The following is a 19592-nucleotide window of genomic DNA, read 5'->3' as shown; positions in this document are numbered from 1 at the left end:
CTGGCCGGCTCAGTCAGAGGAGCGTGTGTCCCTTCATCTCAGGGCCGTGAGTTCAAGCCCCACGTTGGATGTAGAGATTACTTAAAAATAAAATCTTAAAAAAACAAAAACAACCTATGGCTTAAAAGAGGAAGTGGCTTTAGCAGGTGGCTATAGCTGAAGAGGAAGTGGCTTGGAAATTTCAATCAGGGCCTTCTTCCTTCCCACCACTTCCAGGAAAGTCTTTCGATATTAAAAGATGGGGGAAAGCTGAGGAACTGCTAAGTGAGGAAGCAACTTTCATTTATGCTGACAGCCCTGTTTAATGAAAGATTATCTATCACTTATTTTCTACTTGATGCAAGGGCTTGGGAGCAAAACTGGGAAAAAAGAAATAGCCTGTTTTTCTAAATACATTTGTCACATTATGGGAAAAAAGGTATTAAAAGCCCACAAGAGAAGAGAATCCTAGACGAATTTTCAAATAACTGTCTCTTTCAAAGAGACTAACCCAGCAGTAATTTGCATCCAAGGGGTGAGCCAACAGCCCATTCCAGGTGACAGCTGTGAATGCCTAGCTCTTCTGCCATCTCTTCTGCCAAACCCCACCCCTCACCCCCACCACCATTTAAGATGTCTGCTTCCTAATGTCTACTTGGAATCGGTCACCTAGATGTCTGCATCTTCTTCTTCTTCTTCTTTTTTTTTTTTTAAGATTTTATTTATTTATTTGACAGAGGGAACACAAACAGGGGGAGTGGGAGAGGGAGAAGCAGACTTCCCATGGAGCGGGGATCCTGATGCAGGGCTCAATCTCAGGACCCTGGGATCATGACCTGAGCCAAAGACAGAGGCTTAACCCACTGAGCCACCCAGGTGCCCCTAGGTGTCTGCTTCTTAATGTCTATTTGGAACAGGTCAAGTAGATGTCTGCTTCCTGATGTCTATTTGGAACAGGTCAGCTTGAGACTCCACAGGTAAGACATCTGGCCACGGGGTATGACAGCGTTTTAGAGCACTTACAGTCCTTACTGGAGATCACTCAGGATCAGTCGTCTGGGCTCATTCTGGGGAACGAACAAGGAAGACAAAATGATAACATCCCACTTTATTGAGCTGAACAGCCCAGGCCAGGGCAAAGTGCACCAGTAAACAAATCAGCAAACATGAGTCTTTTGATTAAGAACAAGTTTGTCTTCTCTTCTCATCTTATGGGAGATGAAACACCTCTAAATGGAGTGGTGAGGGTTGAGTTGGCCCACAGAGGGACCACACGTTGTTTTTATTCTCTGCCAGCCTGGCTGCAACACTAAATCACATTCAAACCAGACATTCTTAAAAGGTCCTGGCATGGGGCGCCTGGGTGGCTCAGTCAGTTAAGCGGCTGCCATCTGCTCAGGTCAAGATCCCAGGGCCCTGGGATCGATCCCTGCACCAGGTTTCCTCCTTGGTGGGGAGTCTGGTTCCTCTCACTCTGCCTCTCCCCCTTCTTGCACTCTCTCTCAAATAAATAAATAAATTCTTAACAACAACAAAAAAAGGGTCCTGGCATCAATTAATGAGAATCGACTTTCACAGCCCAAGATGTTTGACCTCCTAGCGGTGACCTGCAAGTGACAAGACAGCCCGGTGCGGGGGCGGGGTAGGGGTTGTCCACTAGCCCTAGCCTTTGTCCACATACGTGTCAATGGAATCAGTTCTTGTTGGTCCAGGACTTGTCCTGATTTCTCTCATTGCCACATCTGCGTCTCCTTCCTGTAAAGGCAGAATTGAAAGGGCTTTACCATGATAATGTCCACAAGACAAATTTTTTATCAAAAGAGAAAAAGGCAGTAAGATCAAGAATGTTGATGGCCTGCAACCCAAGGAAGCTACCGACATTTAAATGTGAGATGTTTCAACGAGGTCACTGAAATGGAATGAGAATCTAGCCTTCCCTTACTCTGCACACCCTGTCAGGATTATAAATATCTAGGCCAAGGTGTGAAGGTTCATGTCTCATCCAGAAGAGTCAACCTGACCCCGACACATGAAAACTTATCTCCTCCCTCTGCTTGGCAGTTCTTTCCCTTCTTTCCCAAGTTAAGGTCACATGAAGCTAGCGATACCTCCATCCAGCTTCCCTGTACAGGCCTTTATAATGCAAAATGTCAGAACCTGCTGAAGCAATGTTGAAAAAGAGGCTGTTTTCTATGGGCAAAGCTCACAAAGCACAATGTTGGCTCCTAGCGAAATCTGTACATCATGGGCCACTTAAGCGTACAAGAAGTCCAAGACCAGTCAAATGATAGGAAAGACATTAATATTCCAATGAGCTAGCAGGAAAGTCTTCCGAAAATGGATGAACAAAGATGGTTCGAGACAATTCTGATTGTGTACGTTTTTCCTAAACCTTGGGCAGTGTTTTCCAGTTCACAAGAAGCAAGGCAAGAAAAGCATGTTTACACTAAAACTAACTGTCACTCATTGGACCAGTGGAGGAGCGTATTGTGCTCACCATGCGCCCCAAAGGAAGAAGCCTCATTTGTAAACTTCTCCTTGGCCTTCCTGAACTTTGCCAAGTATTTGGAGAAGGTGAAAGCTGTTCGATCAAAGCTGCATTTCATTATCTTTGGTCATCTGCAGAAAGGGTACTCTGGCAAAGCATGCTTTCCATTTGGTATTTCAATTCTCCTGATTTCGGCTGCTATGAATACTCCTGAAGATTTATTAGGGAGCATGGACGGCAAAGTTACTAAGAGCTGTCTCCCCATGCTACTACTTTTCAGTGCAGCAAAGGAACTGGAAAGCAAAGACAGTCACACACTAATAATTCTGACATGCCCAGGAGTTCAGCTTTTTACAAGCTTCCCACGCATTACCTACAAGGTCCGTATTTCTCTCTCAGACACACTCTCTTTTTTCCTGTCTGATGTACGGTCTGATAAAGCTAACATGCCAGCAGGTATCACAGAGGATATTATCCTTGTGGGTTTTTCTCCCTCAACATTTAATATTTTCTAGCGGCGGTGAAGGAGAGCGGCTCTGGGGCTCACAGACACGGACACCACAGATATTCGTCAGATGTTCAGGAAGGGGCCAGCACACGCCACTTCACTGAGCTCACTTCATTTTCGGTTCCACAGAAACGTGTCAGACACCCAGGGCTTCACCCTCAGCTCCTGGAGGTGCCCAGGCACCTGCTGTTAGAAGCGGGGGCAAAGACAAGGTCAACCCTCCACCACAACCCCAATGGCACTACTTTCTTTTCTTCACTTCTTGTTTTTAATAAACCAAGGTTCCTCATAAGGCTTGTCTGAAAAGAGGGTTCTATTATTAAAAAGTATTTTAAAGCCATCAGTTTGCCCCATCTTCTCATGAGTCTGTACACCCAAGTGCAGTGCCGGACACAGTGAAGGACCTGATCTGGAAAAGTGTATGTTTCTGTTTTGTTTTATAGATCAGTCACAAGATATCTGATTTGTCAGTACCTACGGGAAGGAAAAGAAAAACTAACCCTATCCCCTTTGTCATAAAAGATAATCAATATTCTTCTATTTCAGCCATGAGAGCCCTCATGAGTGTTAAGACTTTTTTTTTTTTTTTTTTTGAGAGCAAAACAGAGAGAGCACGCATGGGTGAGCAAGGGTAGGGACAGAGGGAGAGAGAAAATCCCAAGCAGGCTCCATGATCCAAGCAGGATCTCATAACCCTGAGATCGGGACCTGAGCCGAAATAGAGTCAGACGTTTAACCCACCGAGCCACCCAGGTGCCCCTAGGATTATGTCATACTTAAAAACGAGAGCCAATTTATCTTGGTGATATTGATGCTGAAACTCCTGCCCTCTTTGGCTTTGGTGTGTTGAAAAGACATGATGGTAATCTAGGTGTCTAGGTGAGCGTCTGTAATTTGCTGAAAATGAAATGAAAACCAGGACACTTACAGCTATCCTGATTTCAACAAAGGAGTCTTCAGAAGAACCCCCCGAATTCAGCTTGAGCTGTAGTTCCGACACAATCCCCAGCAGATCTGCTTTTTCAGCTTGGAGATAGGCCACCTGGGTCTTCAGCTGTTCGAGTTCCTGGTCTGCTTCTGCCTTGGGGACTTTGGGGCCCCCAGTGGGGTCCTGGAAATGATGAGAAGCAAAGTGAATGAGCAAATCAAACTAACACCTGGTCATCAAACTCCAGTGTTCCCACACCCCCTGGCAAGGCAGCTACACTTTACAGAAGAAAATTCTAGCCTTTTCTTGCAGATATATTGTGATACAACATTTCAAATGGAAGATTTTACATTATTTTATTCTAGTCAAACAACACAAAGTTAAAATAATCTCATGACAAGAAAGAAAGGCTTTCTCAGCATACAGGATAATAGGACATGAAAGAAACCAATCAGACTTTGACAACGGTAAAGTTGTCCAAAACCTCAGAAAATAAGGACAAAAAGCTACCAAATCAACCCCTTGCCTTTTTTCTTCTCACACAAGGGGGGACTCACTCTCGCTCTCTCCATACTTGTCATGTATAGTTTGAAGTCAAAGCATCAAGCCATCTCATTACATGAAACATGAATGGTAAAGACAATGCAAAGTCCTAAATTCTCTCAGGAAGTCTGTTACACTCTATGTTGGTATTTTTTTAGGCTGCTAAAAGTAAGCCCAGGGAAAAATAAGAAAACTGAAAATTTGGAGGCTGCTATGAAATGTAAAAAAATTAAATTTCAGCCTATGTCAACATGAAGAATAAATACTCCTATTTACTAATACTAAGTATGTGTTGAGTTCCTCTTGTTACACTTACTACCTGTGACAAAGTCTTAAGAGAAAGGGTCTGTTTAGATGCAGTGTTTTCATCTGGGAGCAGAGAAAACAGATTCCAGTCCACAGTCTGCTAATCGCTGTGTATGACACCCTGAGCAGATTTACTTAATGTCTTTGGCCTTGGTTATGTTGGGTTAGAAAGGAAGACATGGTCCCAAGTGGTCTCCATGGTCCCTTCCAGCCGTGACCTAGGAGGCCTCTCTGATTCCCTCCTCAGGAAACCTTCATTGTGTTTATGGGCATGGTGCCACCGGAAGTACACACTTGAGGTTATCGGAGCATTACAACACAGCAATTCTCTCTCTCTTTCTCTCTCTCTCTCTCTCTCTCTCTCTCACACACACACACACACACACCCATCTCCATGATAGATTTCCTAAGGAACCAGAAATAGACCCTGTTAGGACAACCAAAAAGCATCAAAAAGATTCATGTAAACCAACTGGTCCCTGAAATATTGAAACCTGGAGAGAAAGGTATTAACACGCAGCACAGGACTGTCCCTCACACCAGTGAGATCATGTTCTTGCTTCACTGGGAGTGTTCCCTTGCCAGGAAACGACCACAGGCCTGAGAGAAAAGAACTCATTGTGAAGCTGAAGAGTTAGATGTGCAGGGAAAGGTTATCAGCCTGGGCATCCTCTCTTGGTAATGACTCATTCCAAAGAAATGAAAACGTGAAAGCAGTAGAAAGTCAAAGGAGAGGCCCTACTTAGCCTGGACTAGGAAGCAAGCAGGTAAGGGCAAAGTCAGGTTCTATTAGGTATCTTCACATTTTCCTGCTGGACCCCTCTGAGGACATTCTATAGAATAGATTTTTAAAAATAATTTTTTTAAGAGAGAGTGAGTGTGTTAGTGGGGGTGAGGAGGGACGGAGGGAGTGAGAATCCTAAGCAGGTTGCACACCCAGTGAGGAGCCCAACTCAGGTCTTGGTCTCATGACCCTGAGATCATGACCTGAGTTGAAATCAAGAGTCAGATACCCAACTGACTGAGCCACTCAGGCACCTCAGAATGGATTTTTAAAACCACCTTGGCATAAGGGTAGGAAACAGAGTTTTAAGCAAGTGTCTGATGACAAGGGATAAAAGGCCATGATTCTAGAATCTCAGACTTGTCAGGGTAATCTTTTTTGCAAGGGTGAGGATCTTTTCACTATCCTTGGGAAATTCCTATCTACTTATTTGGCCATAAAATACCTCAGAAGGTAACATTTTAAATCTCTTTTCATTTCACTACTGAGACTCCTTTCAATCCCTTCCTGGATTAGAACTCACATGTTTTATTCTCTCTGATCAAACTCAACTCCATGATTTGTTACCTTTCATCACTTTTGAATGCTTGCCCTTGACCTTCAAGCAACACAACGGCTCTCCTTTTGTACTTGTATCATGTCTCCAACTTGCTGTCCTGGAAATCCGCCCAGGCTACCATGCATTTTATAATCCTAGAAGAAATACCCAGCTAATGATCTCTGCCTAGCAATCTGTACCATGAAAAGTTAAAAAGTTCTCTCTACAGATGATAATAATGTATAATTCTGTGAGCTGGACAGAACCATGAAAACCTCAGCCTCACCCCGAGGATCAGAAGGCAGATCTCCAAAAAAAATGCCCTATTCCCTTTCGTTGTGTGGCACAGAATACATGAGAGTCCCTGGTGGCTGGAGGGGATTCCCTGGAGAGATGCAGCAAGGATGGGTTAGCAAGAGTGAGAAAAGGCAGGGGCTGGGAGAGCTTTAAGTCAGGAAGACGACAGCCTAAATTGTACAAATCATCTCAACTGGTCTATGAAATAAAAATTAAAGAAGAGGCAGGGAGGCAATAGGCAGGCCTGGGAGGCACATTTCTGGGGACAGAAGGCTAATGACCAAGGGTGTTAAAGAGCTATAAATGTCTCTTTGTCCAAGTACCCATGTCCTCTGTCCCAAGGACTCACTTCTGAGTCCTGCTTATAGCTTGTTTCAGCTATCTTCTGCATTGAAAGAAGCTGTCTGGAGCTCCAGCTTCTTCTTTCCATCTCTTCCAATACTGGGACTTCTTAGGAAAACCCATACACAGATGATTTCAAGCAAACTGCTTCTGGAAGCTTCTTTCCGGGCTTCAGTGTGATAGGCCCCAACAGACTGATGTCAACTGTCAGCTCACATCCCAAAAGCCAAAGGAGGAAAACAGCGTAAGATATTTTCTGGGGCACCTGGCTGGCCCAGTCAGTTAAGCATCTGACGTCAGCTACGGTCATGATCTTGGGTCCTGGGATGGAGCCTCACGTTGGACTCTGAGCTCAGTGGGGAGTCTGCCCTTCCACCCAGCTTGTATACTCTTTCTCTCTCAGGTAAATAAAATCTTAAAAAAAAGATATTTTCTTACAGAGAGTAGAAAATTATTCAGATAGCCTAGCTGATCATTTTTTCAGCGTATTCTAAATCCAAGAGATTTCCCCCAAAGTAGTAACTTAATGTTTTTTGAACTATAAGACAAGTTGAAGCCTTAGATGTGATAGATCTAATCAGCAATGAATCATTTCCTACACAAATGTAAGTTTATTCAAGTAGAATGTTCACACGGTCCCATAAGCAGGGATCGATGAGTAAAGCCCTGACATAAAGCACAATACAGTTCCCTAAACAACTTTTCATTCTTCAGGTTATTCCACATTGTCCCACCCTTTTTTTCCTCTTATCTTTCTTTGTTTGCATACTTTACCCAAGAAATCAGAGATCAACAGGGTTCAAGGTATCTCAAGGAACATCTCTGAAGTCTGGGTTTCTATCCTCCCTGAATCAAACCAGTGGTCCATCCCTCAGGGGGCTGCTAAGTTCCAGGTCGGGAAGACAAGGAACAGCAGATGGCCAGCCTAAGGAACAACCAGTCCTCAGAATATAGGCGGATGCTTCAAATGGGTTCTGATACATATTTTCTCACTAACATCTTTGGCACCCACTCTTGGCCATGAGCACATTTCTCAGGGTCTTTGGGTCAATGAAAATGTGGCAAACTGACAGCCTCCTATCACAGCATGATAAGTATCGCACCGTTTCTCAAAAGTAGATGTAAAAAAGAAAAGTAGATGTAAAATGTAAAGTGAGGAATCTCTATTTTAGACTTAGGAAAAGACTAAAATAGTAAGTAAAACTTGGGAGTAATAGTTTTTTTAATGTAATTTTCTATCAAAGACATAAACTAAAAGCTAACACTTGGATGGATCAAGGCAGAGGTTCTCCTGCGCGGTCTATAATGAATACAAAATACTGATTTATAACCACAACCTTCTTTTGACTATAATCAATATGGTCAAAACCATACAGATTTCCCTCCCCCAACAAAGACTGCACACGACCCCTGAAACTGCAGCCACCTTCTCAGGAAGAACAGTTCTTTCAAATGATGCAAAATTCTCATCTAGCCTGAACCATGAAAGGTTTTGATCTAGAAGTCTAGATAAGGAAGATTCCACTCTAAATATTAATAAAATAAAATCGCAACTGACTAGTCTGCTCACCTCAAGGGACTTTTCCATTTTCCCTTTTAGTTTTTCAAGTTCTTCCTTCAATTTTTCATTTTCGTGACTCAAAGCCATGAGGCGCTCTTTGGCTTCTTTGCTCTGTATCTCAAAAAAGAGGCGTTCTTCCTTCTGTTTCTCTGTCCAGGCTGAAAGCTCTTCAAATCGCCCTTTCATCGCCTGATTATTTAGCTTCATGGCTTCTGTATGGGGTTCAGAGTGAGACTGTCACACATCAGACTCAATTTGATGAATTCAACCTCCAACCATCCTCATCACTTAGCTGTGAATCTAAAGAAGCCCTCCTTGGCCTGGACCCCGGGGTTGGCAGGAAATGTAAGAAGTTGAGTGGTTTTTGCTTCCAGACAAGACTCGGGGGCCTAATGTCATTTCTAGTGCTCCAAAGACTCCAGAAAATAAAACTAGTTTGGGTTCCTCCATGACGGCACACACGCTAGAGCACTGATTTGAACACAGGTCCTGCCAGAAGCCATGGCCAGAGATCCCAGAATGCGTTCTATGAACAGGGTCATATTTAGAACTTTGCAATTCTTCCTTTCTTTCTAAAGGGACTCTATGTCATTACACCATTTCCCTGGGGTAAGTACCTTTTATTCTTACCTGTATCCCAAAAGTAAACAATGGAAACAATTTTAGCTTTACCAAAAGCTAAACTCTGTGCTCTTTCTCCCGCTAGTGAAAGAGAGAGAAGGGAATTCACCAACAAGCTTTTTGACAGAGAGATGCTGTTCATGAAGGCCCAGGGTGAATGAAGAAACATGGTGGCCAGGGGCTTCTCACCTTTGAGCTGATGGTTCTCAGTCAGGAGCTCCTTCATCTGCCGCAGCAGCTCCTCCGGGGTGAACGTGTCCAGGTTTGGGTGAGCCAGGTTGGGGGGCCCATTTCCTGTGGTTTCGTTGGGGCTGTCCCCCTTTTCAGTCAGGCAGCTAAGTGGTTGGTGGGACATGGCTGCAGGACCTAGGGAAACGTCACAGACTGAAGAGAGAGCTGTCTTCCCGCTGCAAGGGGACCCCCTGAGTCCCATAGTGTGTATTCCAAAAGTTGCCTCCTTCCTCTCCAATTCTTTTTTGGGCATTTTTGGTTCTTCCCCTTTAAACAAAGAGGTGTATTCTAGCCTCTGTGCATTGTGAGTGTGCCCATGTGTCTGTGTGCATGGGTGCGGCGAGGGCCTGAGGGATGGTGGAGGGAGAGAAGAGCATGAGAATCAGGGATCCTAATAGGAATTCAAGGCTTCCAAATGTACATTTGTGGATATGGGTAAAGTATCATTAAATTGGCTTTCCTATGCAAATCTTTCAAGCTCAGATCTTTTTGTTTTGGGTGAACTGCACATAAAGCTGTTAAAAAAATCTCCATATTTTATCTCTTGAATTTTTGGCTAAGAGGAAAGGGAGAAGGAACATTTTTTGGATGCTTACTACATGCTGAATCACTGCAGCCAAGATATCAATTTCTAATCCTCACTAAAACCCAACTGGATGGCTACTTGACAGGAGACCGAGCTGAGCTCCCAGCGGTGTTAGAGCTCGGCCGAGGTCACTTCAGAAGAGGTATGAACTATAGGAGTATGAATAATACCAAAACCCAGCTCTGTCATACAATAAAGATGCTACTGAATATTTAGGTTTCACTATTCAATAATTCTGCAAGGCATCCTAAAAAGACTAAGAAACCTCGCTCACTTATTGCATATTCTGAGAATATTTTAAGCATACCACTTTATTTTTTAGAGGGGTCAGTGTGGACATAAATGAGATAGACAAGACAAGACAGACAAGATGGACAAAAATAAGATCCGTTTATGTATGCCCTACCACCTGGGCAAACATACGAATCTCATCTAACAACTGGTGGCATGCTACAGGCAAACATTTCCTTTTTTGCGCTTCACGACGATCATGATAAGCCTTGTCATGGAAGATGAAGAAGGATAAGTGCATTCTTTCTGACACAGCTCCGTATCATTAACAGCTAAGAGCGCTTTCGGTGACTGTCTATTAAACCAAACACACAGGTTGTGGTACAGTGCTTTTCCCCCCACCCACAATGGAAGCAATGCCTGGGGTTCTCTGGAGGCCCCCTGGACCCAAGAGCCTGGTGATCTGCTTTTGGTCTGAGAGAACCTGCAGGTCATGAGGGACAGTACCATGACAGGACAGCAGGCTCCTGCTTTTCCCCTGAGCAGCCACCTTAAGGAGAGGCAATCCCATGAAATGCTTTAAGGAGGATGTCACTTTCTGAAGTGAAAAGCATTGACAAGGCATACTACTCCACTGTGGGCCTCTGGAAGGTAGCCTATGTTCTACATATCCTAATGCATTAGTAAAGTGGTCTAGTGCTGAGGTGGGTTCCTGGTATTCAGTGATGAGAAGAGACTGCTTTTGGTTTCCCCAATAAAATAATCTGGATGAAATAATTTAGAAAAAAAAGAAAATATTTAAAAGAAAAGAAAAAAAGAAATAATTTAGAAAAAATAATTTAGAAAAAAAGCCAGTTTCTGGCTTTCTGTAACATTTGTTTATGCCCAGTATGATGTTGGAGCTAACCTTTCATAAACATGGGTTTTTACCAAATAATAGGCATACTAAAGAGACCTAAAGATAAAATCCTCACAATGTGCCCCAATGTTTAGAGCAGCAATGTCCACAATATCCAAAATATGAAAAAGCCCAGATGTCTACTGACAGATGAAGAGATAAAGAAGATGTGGTGTATATATACATGGAATATTACTCAGCCATGAAAAAAGAAATTTTGCCATTTGCAACAACATGGATAGAACTAGAGAATATTAAGCTAAGCGAAATAAGTCAGTCAAAGAAAGACAAATACCACATGATTTCATTCATGTGTGGAATTTAAGAAACAAAACAGAGGAACATAGGGGAAGGGAAGGAAAAATAAAATAAGATTAAAACAGAGAGGGAAGCAAACCATAAATCTTAAATCTTAAATCTAGGGAACAAACAGAGGGTTGCTGGAGAGGAGGTGGATGGGGGATGGGGTAATTAGGTGATGGGCATTAAGGAGGGCACTTGACAGAATGAACACAGGGTGTTCTTTTTTTAAAAAATTTTATTTATCTAAGATAGAGCACAAGTGGAGGGGGAGGGGCAGAGGGAGAAGGAGAAGCAGGCTCCATGCTGGGCAGGGAGCCTGACACAGGGCTCTAGCACAGGACCCTGAGATCATGACCTGAGCCAAAGGCAGACACTTAACCAACTGAGTCACCCAGGTGCCCCAGCACTACTTGTTCTATGCAACTGATGAATCACTAAATTCTATCCCTGAAATTAACAGTACACTATATGTTAAATTGAATTTAAATAAAAAATTTTAAAAACCTTACAATATGTATCATTTACTTGTCAACTGTCCAGTTTGCTTAGGTATTCAAAGATTATAATACACTTTGCAAAAGCAAATGGAAACATTCAACAGATTTTTTTTTAAGTTCCTAAGGAGTTCTCTAGAGATGTGCTTAATTTCATTTTAGTATATACACATTTCTCTTTCATTGTTTTTCCAAAAGAGAAGAAAGGGGAGAGAAGAGGGAAGGGCAGGGGAAGCAGGGAAGAGGAAGAAATGGGAGGGGAGAAAACAAAGATTTTCTTTTGAAAATTATCCAGGTTATTTTTCCTCCTCAACTTTCCTTTATACTTCCTTAGACAACCACAATAAAGTTAAAACTGGTTCTAGCTGTTTTACCAGGGCTTCTAACTTTTTCAGGTTGCCCAGATTTTAGGACATGAGGGGAAAAAGCAGGGTCATGCTAGGGGACAGTCGAAAAAACACTGGCTGCCTTACCCAGATGTGTGACCTCTTATGATAATTTACTGACTTGTCTAGCGAATGATGATCATTACATTTGCTTTTAGCTCAAAAACCCCATGAAAAGTATTCTTGAATTTCTAGAAAGATCCAACACCCCCATCCAACACATACAACCCAGCACCATCATGGCCATGCCACCATATGTATTATATGCCTGTCCTAATCACTGCAAACACTTCATTATCCAGCATTGTTAGGGAAAATTATTTGGTAATTCAAATGTCATAGGAAATAAGAAGTTAGTGTATATGCCAAACACAAGCATGTAAATACTTATTACCAAATTGTTACCAAAAGCAACTTAATTGTTTTTTGGTGACCCAAAGAGCATCCTATGGTTTTAGGTATTTTGGGAGGCATCATTATGAGTTATGAGTACAGTGCCTATGTGAAATGTCTATTGGTAGAGCACCTTTTAGGGAAAGCTGAATTTTCTAAATCTTTAACACGACCTTAAGTACATTCAACTGAACAAATACAGAGATGAATTATAAATTCTTGCACACATTTCCAAAGGTTACAGAAATTAGAATTAAGCCATTTATTCCAAGGTTCTATCCATTAATGGAATTGCTTTTTTTTTTTTAAATAACAGAATTTCCCATAAAAATCCAACTAACCTGGATCTGAAACATGTCTCTTTTTTTTCTTTCTTTTGTTTCTTTAATATAAGTTCTATGTCCAACATGGGGCTCTGAGATCAAAAGTCACATACTCTACTGAATCAGCCAAGCATCCTTGAAACACGTCATTTCTAAGCAAAGGTGATATTTAACTATAGAAGGGTGAATTAATTTAGCACAGGATTTATCAAGATTTCACCAGTGAGGAACACAGCAAACTGCCTGGAAGAATTTCCTTGATTTTATTCCCAGTCCTATTTGAATTCTTAAATATATTATCATTTTTAATTCCAGAGGTCAAGTAGCAATGACTCAACTCTGTGGGCGTGGGCATGAACTTAAATCTCATTTCTGAGTTGGCCTTACAAATGATCCAGTCCAACTTCTTATTCGATGCAACAATCTCTTATCTGGTTTCCATGGAAGAGGGTCATACAGACCGGGCCTGAAAGGCTTCAATGACAGAATATATGAGCAATGACTTTGGCAGGCAACACAGCCCATTCTGTTCCAGGACCATTCCCATCATTAGAAAGTCATTCTGTATTGAACAGAAATCTGCCTTATACTGACTTCCACCCTCTGGACATTGGACCAACGGGCATCATGCAGAATAAGTCCAGGCCCTTACCCTGTTTTAAACTGGCTTAATAAGCATTCACAGGTTCAATCCCTGCATGAATAAATTAATTTTAAACAGTAAAAATCTATTTCCTGATCAGACCATTAGGTGGCTGAGATTGTAGAATCATGGCCTTATATCCCTCATCCTCAGACACTTGCGTAACACTCCATGTCCTACACTTATGCCAGGGTGGGGGACTGAGTGTGATCCCAAGATCACATCAATTAAAACCATCATCATCCTGGAAGAAGAACTCAAAGCCTGTATCCAATGAAGGGGGAAAAAGAAGCTTCGCTTTTCATGCCAGACATGGAATTCTGATTTTGAAATTTGCTAACCTATAGAAAATGGAAATTGATTTACCCTTCTCACGTAAGGCATGAGCCTGGGAGTAGCCTGATTCTCTCCATTGGAGTCTCATGGGTCAGTAAGTTGCTGGTACTTCCTCCTCCTTCCCATCCTTGCTAGCTTAGGTCAGGCCGTCCGTGTCTTGTCTCAATTACAGTAGCGATGCACTCCAAAGAGTACAGGATTTTTGTCTGTTCTGTGCACCGCTGTGTCCCCCGCATCGAGAATCCTTGCTGAGTAGTTACCTATGCTGTCTGCCTGGCCTCTTTCTACCGCAGTCCCCCTACCACTACAGATTCTTTCCCAACATGAGGTCACCTTCCTGCTGAAAACCCTTCCCATGCAAGGCAGATTTCCAGCTCCTAAATGAGAAAAACGTGGCCTTTCAGAGTCTGGCCCCTCCTTACTCACCGGTATCATCTCTTGTCACCATGCCACTGGCACGCAAGGCACATGAAAGAGCTCACAGTTTCCCGCTCTCTTTCCCTTCTTTGCCCTTATCTCTGTTCTCCCCTCTGCACAAAATATCCGGCCCCACATCTGCCCTGGCAAATACCCACCAGACAGCTCCAGGTCCAGCTGAGATAGATGGCTGTGTAAAACAGCCTGTTCTTTCCTCTCAGTACCCAGTAGCACTGGGCTCTTCCTGCAAAGTTCTATGATCATCCCATTCCAGGAGAGCTTCCGTCAAACTTCAGGGAAGGTCTCTATTTTATTCTACCTTGTGAGCGGCGCACAGCAGGCTCTCAGTAAATGTTCGTTGAAATGAAATGAAAATACAGTGCAATGAGGTATTTTAAGGTCTAGCACTAGTAAGACACTTTCTGCTCCATAGTGACAAACCCAGCATGCTAGTATTATGAGTTTTTCTACAACTCTACGGCACTCATTCCCTAATTCTTGACCTCAACTTTTAAAACTTGTTTTGAAAATCAGTACTGTTTCTTTTATCATCCCCAAAGGTATCTGAGTGTCATTTCATAACACGCATCCTATTATCCCATCCTCCTATACATGTCAAAATGAAAACCTTTAAAATAATATTTTCCTCTGAAACAGACTTCACTTCTCAAAAACAGAGTTTAATTTCTTCCTTTTCCTTTGGGTTTACTAATCCCACTGATTCCAAGGAACATATCACATAGTTCAAGTCTCTATAAAATTCAGGAACAGCAGGGCTTGGAGAGGAAAATACCCATGTATCCTTACTTAAGGGAGAGGGTTCTGAAGGAAGGTAATACAATGGCCAATTTCTTTCAAGAATAAAGTTTGCTTTTGTTTTTTGGAGGGGTTAGTTGGACTCCACAGCATAATATGCAACCTGAGATCAGTTACCAAAAAAAGACATTATTTTTATAATGTTGTACATAATATACAAAGAACCATTAGAAGTGGCCCAGTAGAAAAACAGATCAGTCACTCGGAAGATTCCTGTCCCTGTCCTCTCTCTCCAGGCCACATTTAAACTTCACTTGCCTTGTCCATTCCTAGGGCGGTTCCTGGCCTTTGCCTCTGCCCCAGGATCTCTCCCGCCCAGCACAAACTGGGCACATCCTGGGAGGTAGCCAGGGTTCCCTAGTTCTTCTCTCCTTAGGCAAAGAGCAAGGGGAGGGGCTGGTTCTTGTGTTAATAGCGCTGCTCTTGCTTACCAGATCTGAGGCTTTTGAGGTCCTAACACCACCTTACTGGACCACGGTTCTGTTTTCCACTTCATCCTTCAATAGATCTGGGGCATACATTTCCATACAACAGTTTTCCTGGAGGAGGAGGCCAGACCAGAATCTGGGTTTCGTTTTCTCTTAGCGATGCTGACTCTGCCTCCAGCTTACACATTTCTGACAGGAAAAACAATTCCTCTGGGGTTCTCAGCCTCATGGAGCATTCATGGTCTATGTATGTATACACACACACACACACACACACACACACATGCTCTCCCGGACACAACAGTTTATGAAGATTCCTTTCAGCTGTTCAGGAGTCCCAGCACCTTAGAGAGAGAGGTCACCTGTTCCTTAGTGTCCCTGGGTCACCTCAAAAAGCTAGAATACTTTTCGTTTCTCAAAGGTATACATTTAACCACTTCCTATATAATGAGGAACTGGCTGTAATCATTCCCAACCTGCGGGAGGATGTCACCCTCAAACAACCTCCGTGACCTACAGGGGAAGTCACTGGCGGCCAACCGGGCCGGTAAAAAAGGGGGGAGGGAGCTTTGGGATGGCCGCTCCACTGCCCTTTCCCACCAGGTCAGAATTCGCCCAGGCCCAAAAACCCTCCCGGGGGAGAGGACGTCCCATCCCTCGCCATCGCCACCCGACAGGCTCCGGCGTCGCAGGGAACGGGGCCGCGGGAACAGCTTCCAAGGCGGAAAGGGAGCCGCCACCTCTCCAAGCCCCTGCCCGCCCTCTGCCCCAGCTCACCCCGCGCCCGCGCTCTGGCCTCCATCGGGGTCACTGCTCTCTCGGCATCGTGCCCGCTGGGGGAGGGCTCCGGACCCGGATGCAGACGCGGACCAGGGGACCCGCCAGGGGCAGCGATCCGGGCTCGCGGAGCCTGGGGTTGACTTGCGGCCTCGCGACCCCGCCCAGCGCCGCTCAGCTGACCGCCGCGCGGGCCTCCCCGCCCCCGCCGGGAATTTCCCAGGCCCCGCCCCTCAGTCGCGCCCCCACAGACCCCGCCCCCTCCTCCGGTGCGCGGTCCCAGCCCCGCCGCTCGCGCGGTTAGGGGTCCCAGTCTGAGAAATGAGGGCTAAACGGGTCCGTGAACGGCCGTGACCGGCGGCGCTCACGTAAATAGATAATTAATTAAAGGATGTGCGGAGTCGGTCTCCTCTGCTGGGATCCCTTTACAAGGCCGGAGCCGCAGGGGCTCCCTGCGCCCCACGGAAAAAGGGGTACAGTCCGAGACATCTTTTGACCGAACCCTGGATCTCAGTTAAAAGCCTTACATCTAATATAGTTAACTGAGCATGTATGGCTTTCCATCCGACTTTGCCCTTAAATTAGACCTTGAATTAAAAACACAAAGCCTGCAGGATGCTTCTTGGGCTCTTTGTTCCCAAGAAAAGGCCAATTGTGGACGCCTGGATAGTTCAAGTGCCACAGGCAGGTGGTATTACTGGATTGACCTGGATTGTTTTGGGAAGCAGAAGTACTGATCTACTTGTCCGGGAGCAGGGAAGATGCCTCCGGATTAGACAGATTTAAGAGGGAGAAAACCAGACGAGGAAGGAGGAAGCAGCACAGTAATTTGAGTCCTAAGCACAGCGAGAAGGGTTGCGGAAGGACGCAGACACAGGACACAGAAGGGAACTAATAATGAGATAAAGGTCTGGGCAAGGTCTTGACCAAGGTGGTGAAGCCTGTGCCCCAGAAACAGGACCCCATCAAGACAAGAAAACAGAACTGGGAGAGGGAGAAGGGGAAGAGGGGAGAGTTGTGAAAGGAGAGGGTCTGAGAGTAAGTTTGGGCCAAAGATCAAAAAGGACTTTAAATACCAGACTTACACCCTATCCTTAATCCCTAACCCCAACCCAGCAGTAATCTGGGGTTTTATTCTCTGGAGTCTCTGAACTGCAAAATACGCTAACCCGAACCCCTAACCAAGAAAAAAAAGGGGGGGGGAGGGATTTCATATGCGGTAAGAACTTGAGTTAGTAATGAAGAAACTGACGCCGCTCACTAGTAACACGCAGTTTGGGGTTGTGCGTCCAAACTGCCCAAAGCTTGGAAGGCAAGGGGGAAAAAAATCCGAATCTAAATGGGAAAAGGCAAATGCGCCCTCTTCTGGCATCTGGAAAGGATTCAGTTTCACTTTTTAGACCGCCTGCTTCAGTCAGGTTCCCCCTGCCTCGTCTTTCACACCACTCTTGAATTAATAATCTCTAAAATTGGGCGGAGGGGTAGCAAGTCAGTCCCCGCCCCACCCCCAACACCCAATTCCCGAGGGTCCCTCCTGAGCCTGTCTGGGTGCCTGGGGTGAGTCCTACTCCCACTGGGTTTCCTTCTATTTTAAACCATATTGAGGTAAGATAAAATTAGTGTAATAGGATTTGGGGGCGGGGAGGCAGGGAAGGAAGGTCGTACACAGGCTGCACTCAGCTGGGGAGTAGTAAGGTTGGAGTTGAATTTCTGGTAGAGAAATGGTCAAGGGAGTTTTCTCAGCAGTCGGAGAAGGGGGCCTCTGGCTTACCACTTAGTAGCTACGTGACCTTGGGCAGTTACCCGATCTTGCCGATCTTGCCACGCTGCATTCTCTTTATCCGCAAAGTACAAGACGTTCTGAGAACTTTGCCAAAGCCTTTCTTAGTTTATTTGGCGGCAAAATGTGACCTCCACTGATGAAGAGTTATTTACAGTCCTTAGACCACCACTTCATGGGATTATTTATTTCATTGAAGACATTAGTTTGAGATTTGCTTCGGACACTCTTGGGAAGTTACGTTCTATAAATTACATACTTTGTAATTTCTAAAATCCAAAAAATTCTGAATTCTGAAACTGGAGCTTGCTCAAACTGCTTTAAATAAGGAATCTGGATCTAGAGCCCCTACTGCCTATGGCCATTGGGAGGATGGGGGGCTAGGACGAGTGAAAGTAACAGGGGGGCACAATGTCATTACTGTTGTTGCTGGTGTTAAGCCTGTCTGGTCTGGGGTGGTGCCTCCTTCCTCTCACTCTTCCGGGAGTAGATGGAATCTAAGTGTAGATAAAAAGACTGAAATTATTATGAGCTTTTAGCTGTTCACTGATGTGGTTTTGTGGTAGGCAAATGCAAAGCAGTGTGGCAGCACAGTCAGTGAGATATTCATTTATTTCATGCTTTCTGTGCTCCTGCCTCTCCCCGTCCCCCGCTGTTTGGAGAAGGCAGCCCATCCTTTCGTGGCTGCTACCTCAAGGGCATTTGCAGGACTCTTGGAGAAACATGCTTTTTATTTCTATTAATTAATTTGTGTATTAAAGATTTTATTTATTAATTTGATAGAGAGAGACACAGCGAGAGAGGACATACAAGCAGGGGGAGTGGAAGAGGGAGAGCCGACTTTCTGAGGAGCAGGGAACCTGATGCGGGGCTCGATCCCATGACACCGGGATCATGACCTGAGCTGAAGGCAGACACCCAAGGAAGACACGCAGGTGCCTCAAATAAGCTTTTATATGCAATCTATCTCAGGTATCCTGGAGGAAAGTGGAGAGAGGCCAGGTGGTGTGTGTCCAAGCAAAATGAGCAAGACTTTTAGTTTCTTTTAAAAAAAAATAAAGAAGAAGAAGAAGAAAGTTTTTTCGGAGCCCAAGTGAGGATAACTTCCCTGGATCCACAATCTTTACAAAGGGGAGAGTGCTCCTGAGAAAGAAGGTTTGATCCAGGATTATATATGTCTTTTTTACATCCAGGGTTACAATTCACCATGACATAAGACATTTCAGAAAATTACAAACTTTATCTAAGATTTAAGTGTGGACAAGGGTCCAGGCTTCAGAGGCAGGGGAGCTTAGGGAGAGTCTTACTCTTCTCTCTAGAAATGTTTCTTTCTTTTCTTTTTTTTTTTTTAAAGATTTTATTTATTTATTTGACAGACCGAGATCACAAGTAGGCAGAGAGGCCGGCAGAGAGAGGGCAGGGGTAGAGGTGGAGGAAGCAGGCCCGCTGCTGAGCAGAGAGCACAATGCAGGGCTCGATCCCAGGACCCCTGAACCATGACCTGAGCCAAAGGCTTTAATCCACTGAGCCACCCAGGGGCCCCTAGAAATGTTTCTTTTAGGTGATTTGCTAATGAAGCAGATGCAAAAAGTGTGCTCGCAGCGGAAATAGTGCCCATGCTCTAAAGTTTGGTCAAATTGTTCTGACCTTGGTAA

At 44.3% G+C, this 19592-nt stretch overlaps 1 protein-coding gene across 3 annotated transcripts in view; it reads right to left on the bottom strand.

Moving 5' to 3' along the window:
* The window catches only part of OPTN (optineurin), a 46032-nt gene extending 29729 nt beyond the window's left edge, over positions 1–16303 (bottom strand). The window contains exons 1-6 of one of the 3 annotated variants that reach the window (XM_044226930.1): positions 16158–16302; positions 15384–15491; positions 9085–9261; positions 8284–8486; positions 3904–4086; positions 1661–1734 (exon numbers count right to left, since the gene is read on the bottom strand). In XM_044226930.1, coding sequence (XP_044082865.1) covers positions 1661–1734; positions 3904–4086; positions 8284–8486; positions 9085–9250 — 626 coding nt within the window. In that variant the 5' untranslated portion in view covers positions 9251–9261; positions 15384–15491; positions 16158–16302. Of the gene's footprint in view, positions 1–1660; positions 1735–3903; positions 4087–8283; positions 8487–9084; positions 9262–15383; positions 15492–16157 lie in introns of all 3 variants that reach the window. The other 2 variants (XM_044226929.1, XM_044226928.1) reach the window with 2 other exon arrangements.
* Between the last annotated feature and the right edge of the window lie 3289 nt (positions 16304–19592).

The sequence above is a fragment of the Neovison vison genome, chromosome 12 (genome assembly GCF_020171115.1).
Source record: "Neovison vison isolate M4711 chromosome 12, ASM_NN_V1, whole genome shotgun sequence".
NCBI lineage: Eukaryota > Metazoa > Chordata > Mammalia > Carnivora > Mustelidae > Neogale > Neogale vison.
The sequence above is the reverse complement of the archived record's forward strand: the minus strand, read 5'-3'. Positions and strand labels throughout refer to the sequence as shown.